The following is a 7,379-nucleotide window of genomic DNA, read 5'->3' on the forward strand; positions in this document are numbered from 1 at the left end:
GAGAACAGGGGATAGCATGTACTCTGTCACATTTTCTAGTGAGTCATATGCTTGGAGTCAAGGGGATTGGATTTATGGCGGTGCTTTCGACTCGCTAAAAATGAAATATTTGACCTCGATTACATGTTATGGTGTTCTAACAAATGGGGCACCAACAACTTACAACTGAACGCAAGAAAGAACCTATTTCTAACAAATGAATCATGATTTCGAGGTGGCGCTCTCTGCGTCGGCTATTGTTTCCGCCGAGGTGCCGGGTCAGAACGGGTCCCCGAATTAACACCTATTAGTCGGGAACAGACAGGTCAGAAAACAAAATCAAAAGGGAACAGGAGAGAAGCAGTAGATAACTCTACTGGGGAAGATATCAGTGAGTTTCCCCGAAAATTGTGGGGAAATCACAATTCTAAAGCCCTGGGTCGCGCCTGTGGTATAGAATACCGTTAATTAATCTCCTAACCCGCTAAGACAACCAACTGGCTCACACAAACTTGTCAAGTTTTCCAGCTCCTGCCCGGGGATTTGCGCGCACTCCTCAGTGTTACATATGGAACTTCTTGGGGAGGGACACAGAGTAGGTTCCCCAGTCCCAGACAGACGCCCGAACGTGACTGGAAACCAGGTCGGGCGGGCGATGTAAGACAAGCCATGGATCGCTAAGGTAATGGAACCCATTTTAATGACGGCCCGACAGCACGGGGATTTTTGCGAACTTTCCCGAAGTCCACATATAAAAGGCAAATCCCTTTCGGACATTATAGCTCGTTTTAAGGATACCTGGTAGTCCAGTGCTGGCAAACTCCTAGACCATCAGAATACCCAGCTGGCAGTGTAGACTTTTCTGAACTGCCTCCGACCTGCGATTGCCCAGTCCTTTCAGTTAACTAATCTTAATTGGCAGACCCAGCAGTTATTATTAAAGTTTCTATAAATGAAACATCCTTGAGATTTTTCACTCCCCACCCCCCACCCCAAATCGGTGTGCAAATATATTTGCCAACATACCCCTAAATTTGTGCACATTCCTAAATCAGCACGCACCACAAAATCCTTGTGGAACCCCAAATCTGCGTCGGCTTCCAAATTCACGCAACCCGCAAACTCGCTGACATCTCCACATGCACATTAGATTATTCTTGAGCAAAATAATTTCAAACAGATCACAATCTGTCTGCTTCCACCTTATAAAACAGTAAGAACAAAGTTCATAATTGGAAGTGCTTTAATTAATAAAATATCGGAAGTAAAGGAATGTTGAGATTTGTCACAACTCCACATGCAACGGCTCCCACAAATCCGTGTGCAGCCCCACTTGCCTGTGCACCCCCATGTTTTTAAAATGTTTCTTCTTTGAAAATAAAATGTGCGTACATGGGTGTCAGCTGGGTTGGTGGTGCATACGGTCTAAGGGTGCTTACGGATTTGGGGATATTGGTCGATTTTGAGTTGTAACGAATCTCAAGGTTGTTTCATTGAGAGGTATTTTATTAATAAATACACATTTAATTTTCATCTCTGCTCTTACTATGATTTTTAAGATGGAGGTTGCTACTGAGTGGCCTATTTGAAATTATTCCTCCTCTGGGATAAGCTGATGTGTATCCAAAGGGTGTTGTCAGGTTCGCAGTGAGCAGCGATATGGGTGTCCATCCGTACTTGTGAGTGCATCTCGATTTGTGGGTCTTGGTGGATTTGGGTTAATGACAAATATCAAGGTTGTTTCGTTTAGAGATACTTTAATAAATAATGCACTTCAACAGCGAACTTTGTTCTTGCTATTTTCAATGTGGATTCAGCCATCTTGTGAAAAAGATCGAAATGATTCTCACTCCAGGATAAACAATCGTACTTGCAGGAGCGCACTTGTATTTGAAGGTGCACAGACATTTGGAGATGTTCACGGCGAGTTTGAGTACACACCGATCTGGGGATGTCTCAAGGTCTTTTCGTTTATAGATACTTTAATAACAGATGTACATCGAACTTTGAATTTGTTCTAGATTTTTGAAAGCGGAAGCAGCTATTCTGTGAACTGTTAGAAATGACTCCTGCATTTGGATAACCTAATGTTCATGTGAAGTTGTCAGCGGGATTTGGATGCATATGGATTTAGGGGTTCGCTCTTATTTGCTGATGTGCGCAGATGTAGGGTCTGATATGTCTAATATGGAGGTGCACACGGATTTTGGGTACACCATATTTGGGTGTATCGGCCGATTTGCAGTTGCAGTTGAATTTTCGGATGGGTGCGGATTTTTATCATGGAAACAGTCATTTTCTGAACGGTTTGAAATGATTCCTGCTCTGAGTTAATCTGTTGCGGATGTTGGAGTTTCAGCCTGTTTGGAGTGGGTACTAATTTGTGGAGTGCTCTGATTTAGGGCGGTGTTGGCAAATAGGGGATTTCACACTGGTCAAATGATCCGAACAGATTCAGTGACGTGACCACCAGTATAATGGTGCAGTCTGATTCGCGAATGCTCGTTGATTTAGGAGCACGCAGATTAATATGGAGATGTTTACGGATTTCGGGTTTCTCACAGAGATGTGGTGCTTGTGGATTTGTAGTGTGACGTATCTGAATTTTGTTTTATTTATAAACACTTTCAGAATCAATGCACTTTGAAGTTTCAACAGTATTCTTGTTACTTTATGGCAAACAGTTTGCGAACGGTTTGAAATTATTCTTTGACCCGGATACTGTTCGGATCATGTGGTGGGTGTCAGCGTGTTTGGGATCCGCACTCAGTTGGGGATTGCACAGAGTTAAGGTAAATTCGGTATGTATACGGTGCACAGAGTTTTTGGGGGCTGCGCCTGGATTTCGGCATGCATGCAGATTTAGGCGTGTGCTCTGCCTTGGGGGTACACACGGATTTGGTGATATGCTCAGATTTAGAGCGTGTTGTCGAATATCCGGCTGCACACAGATTTGTAGTAACATAGATATTTGGGTTGCGTACGGATTTTTAATGTCGAAATTCCCCCATTTTCGAAAATTTTTGAAATGATTCCTGCTCTGGAATGATCTATTATGGGGTTGCAGCGTGTTTGTGATATGTACTTATTTCCAGATTGCGCAGACTTAGAACAGAGTCCGCTAACAGAGAGATACACACCGATTTGGAAACGTTCATTGATTTAGGGGTGTGTAGGCCAATATGGGGCTGTTTATAGAATTCGGGCTTCTAACGGATCTGTGGTGTTGGGAACAGAGAGAGCGAGAGACAAGTGGTGTCAGAATGGGAACAAGTTGATCTGAGGTCGGTGTGGTAAGTTGTAAATAAAATTGACGAACTCAGCGTGGGTGCAGGAAGCAGCACCAATTCAGACGTCACTGGACTGACAGCACCAATTCAGCCGTCAATGTAGGGCATGAACGGGTTGTTTCGGGAACCCAGGCAACCTCGCAGGAGAATGGCTTTGCACCTGGACTAATGTTTCTGGGCGGCCAGAAGGATTGCAAGGTGGAACTACGGTGTAAATTGGATAAGTAGGCCAGAGGTGAGGAGATAGGCCGGCGAATGAGGGACGATCATTGCAGCTGTATAATGAAAAATTTATGTAATTTCCGCTTGGGAGGTGTGAGTGGAACAAGGATATCGCAGGACCCAGAGGAACAAAAATTGCCCACAGTGGATAGAACTTCAGTGGTTTCAGGTCGAGCGACGCCGCAACGTCACGAGTTCTTCACAAACATGAGAGAGAGCGGTGATTTTACCACATTCTTTAGCTGCTCCCTGAACTTGGTCTGCGTAACGGTGTAAAGGGCCGTGTTCGTGCAACAGCTCAGAAGCTGCAGAATGGCGCCCAGCTCTCGCAGCGAATCAGGTGGGCGCACATACGTGACAAAAGCATACAGCCGATTCCACGCAGAATACACAGTGAAAGGTGCCCACAGCAAGATGAAATTGCCCGAGACGATCAGCAATAAAACGAGGGATTTCCTGCGTTTCTCCATCTCCGGGTCTCTGGCACTCTGTCCGTTGCCAGGAAAACTGAGTCTTCTGCGCGCTCTGCTCGTGACTAAGACGTGCCTGGCGGTGAAGCAATTCGTCAGCAGAACCAGCACAAATGGGAATACAGGGGTGAGGATGTAATAAAATAGTTCAAATTGAGTCGCGATAAATAAATTCAAATAATGCACTCTCCCCCTACAAATAAATGGAACAGCTATCCACGTGTAGTACCCCGAGAGTCTAAAATACCAGTAAATATTCTTTAAAAAGCCAATGGCACTCACTGTCCCCAAAACCACGACAGCGGTTTTCTCGGTGCAATATTTTGATTTCAGCTTCTGGCAACAAATGGCGACAAACCGATCAAAGGTAAACGTGACCGTGAACCAGACGGAGCAGTCGGTTGCGGTGTAAAGGAGAACAGCGTGGATATTACACCCCTTGGTCATTGATCGGAAGAAAACGTCGATTGGTACGTACATAAGTGGAATCTTGCTCAATATCAGGTCGAGGATAAGAACCAGCAGATCCGCCACTGCCATGGCAACCAGGTAGCAAGTGACAACTCTGGAGAGGCCGCACTTTCCCCGAGAAAGGACGAATATGGTCACCATGTTCACTGCGAAGATAGGAATCAATGAGGGTAAACACATCAGGAAGCATTTACATATAAAGTAATCCACTTTTCTGTATGTGACAATGTCAAGAATGAGCGTACCTGACAGAATAAAAGAATCGCAAAAGTTAAACTGCTTTGCAAATGTGTGTACACTCAATGCAATATGTTGGACCGAATATCGGTAAAGAAACAGAGAGCGGAGGTTACAGATAACGATGGCTGACGATTGATGGATTTCGTACTTTTTGAGGCAAAGGGCCGAATAGCGCATCATCGATTAAATCTGCGGCATCTCGACTGTCGTGAAGTTAGTATCCTTGACAGGAACCACCTCTGGATAAAGAGCAGCTTCCCGCCGCTGACCGTCACCAGGGGCAACGGGATTTGCAAATGGAGCAGCAGCGCAAATCACAATTATTGCACCTCTCTTCCCGTTTCTCGACTTTGAGGGAGTGTTATTCTCTTCAAATTATACCACGAGGCTCACCGTCTATTTGTTGTAGCTTTGCCTTTATATTCGTATGATATTCATTATATTCTCAAATACGTTTTATTTTCTCAGCAAGAATGAAGTTGATTTGTCACCATAAAAATACGTCACGATCAATATTTCAAGAACTTACGGAAGTCTATCACGTTTTCAGAAATGTGTTACCTAGGCTTTAAACATCGTCAAATGCACCTGGTGTGAAATATACATTCTATAATTTTTGATCCCAAACGGAATATGCAGTTTTAAGAACACAGTGGGGAGGAAGACGGTCAGATGCAGGAGAGGGACGTCCTGATTACATTCGCGGAGAGATGCTTCCTTTGCTTCAGTGGAAACTCAGGCAACTCGTGAAAGTTGGAAAGTGATTAAAGTTTGTGTGAAATTTGTCTTCCGACTGATGTTGGTTAAAACGACCAGGGAGAAATGGAGAAGGAATGCTCACAATAAGGTTACACTTTCTACAGGAATAAGACAGATAATAAGATACACTGTTGTTGTAAACCCGCTCTGGATCATCACAAGTGTTAGCACATATTTCCTTAGGCAGGAGTCCTGGATTCAGTAAATTATCGAAGTGTATTTGCTTAATTATCAACTGGTATGTGTGTCAGCAGCCTTAATTATTATTATGAGAGGTACAGGCCAAAAGGAAAATGTGCAGTTAAATTTTGTTTCATAAGTTACCTTTGGACAGAGACTCACCGGGAAGAGCAATGATGCCGAGGACAGGGAAGAAAATCACTTGAATGGTGAATAAAACATTCGTGACTCGAAAATCTACCGTTATCCGTTCATCATGCGCAAAAATATATGGAACCATCCAGAAGATGTTTTTCCCATTTTCTGTTATATTCCAAGCCGTCCATCCCGAATTCTGATCCATGACAGAACGAGCCGGTCTGTCCTTACTCTCCTCTTTGTGCCGCTCCGGATCTCTGTCCGTGACAGGAGAGGCTGTGCTCGCTGAAACTGGGGGAACTGAGTGAAAGCGACTCTTATTAATAAGAGAGAGAAACCCTCCGGTGACGTCAGCAGCCTACCTTGAAAAGGCGCTATTTATTTTCCATGAAATGACAGAAAGAGTTAACCCTTGGTTTACCCAGTAGCTGAGGAAGAAGTGTGTATATAAGCACTGCTGCTATTACATATATTCGAATTACAAAAATAAATTTAAAAAAAAACTAACAATATAACTGCACCTCTTCCTAGAGATGCTGCCTGGCCTGCTGCGTTCACCAGCAACTTTTATGTGTGTTGCTTGAATTTCCAGCATCTGCAGAATTCCTGTTGTTAACAATATTTCAGTCGACTTAGCTGAATATTAAGTTGAAAAAATGGTCCTTAAATAATGAACAAATGTATGTATTTTGTTTTAAAATCCCGTGTAAGGAATGAGGTAAATAAGTCAAAAATCACAAGTGATTCTTCCTTGGTGTGTGTAAAATAAGAAATGCAGAACAGCGGTTCTGGAACAGCGGCATTAGCTTAGGATGTGTTAATTTTTATAACAGAGAAAGACTATCAGCCTTTCTCGAAAAAGGGGTTCCCTTGGGAGCCGGGAGTAGCGAGTAGACAAGAGCGGCAGATATGCGGGGAGGAGGAAGACAGAAGGTGAGGGAGAGAAAGGCAGAAACAGAGACAGGGGATGATGGAATTAACTGTCGGCAACTGGGATCCCTCCAGCACAGTGTGGATCAGATCACCGAGTGGCCGATAAGTATTCTTTGCACGCAGTCTTACTCTGCCTCTACAAGTGGCTGACTGGTATTTCTCACGTCATCCTGATATAGTAGTAGATTAATAATCTTCAACATGTGTACTCAGTCTCGGTTTACTGCGAATTCTTCATGCTGTTAAATCAGAAAGAAACAAGGGCAAAAAATAACTCCTTACTGTCGATACCCGTATACCATACAAGAGGCCAGGACGCATTCATACATACGTTACCACTCTCCGGCAGCTGATGCAATTCCGCTGGGTGTAAAGAGTCGATGTGACAGAAAACACTTAAAACCAGGAGCATCAGCACCTTTCTATGAAATGACTTTGTACTTATTGGCAAGCAAAGGTGACGCTGTACGTTTGTACAATTTACCCTCCATTGAAAATCACACAAAAAACAAAAGACACCAGTGCTCTAAATCGGTTATTCGGTTTACTTTATTATGATTCTCCCCTTTATGTAGCCTTCTTGGAATGTTTCCTGTTCCTTAACAGTATCTGCCTTCATATATTATTTGAAAATCTTTGGGAACTGGTGTTATTTTCATTTCCCCCTGAATAATGTCATGGCATATTTGTGAGACTG

The 7,379-nt window shown here is 43.5% G+C and overlaps 1 protein-coding gene across 1 annotated transcript; it reads right to left on the reverse strand.

The window, feature by feature from the left end:
* Positions 1-3,679: 3,679 nt before the first annotated feature.
* Positions 3,680-5,891, reverse strand: LOC140208012 (probable G-protein coupled receptor 139). Its single transcript, XM_072276544.1, has 2 exons — positions 5,774-5,891; positions 3,680-4,578 (listed from the first exon to the last, which is right to left on the reverse strand). Exons 1-2 carry the CDS (start codon positions 5,889-5,891, stop codon positions 3,680-3,682), a joined length of 1,017 nt encoding a protein of 338 aa, XP_072132645.1.
* Between the last annotated feature and the right edge of the window lie 1,488 nt (positions 5,892-7,379).

This window comes from Mobula birostris, chromosome 13 (assembly GCF_030028105.1).
Source record: "Mobula birostris isolate sMobBir1 chromosome 13, sMobBir1.hap1, whole genome shotgun sequence".
Classification (NCBI taxonomy): domain Eukaryota; kingdom Metazoa; phylum Chordata; class Chondrichthyes; order Myliobatiformes; family Myliobatidae; genus Mobula; species Mobula birostris.

Bases quoted from the DNA above. Each gene is read 5' to 3' on its own strand.
- LOC140208012 (XM_072276544.1), bottom strand. From the start codon at position 5,891: ATGGTTCCATATATTTTTGCGCATGATGAACGGATAACGGTAGATTTT. The intron at 4,579-5,773 runs GTGAGTCTCTGT...CTATCTTCGCAG, and splicing joins CGGCATCATTGCTCTTCCCG to TGAACATGGTGACCATATTC.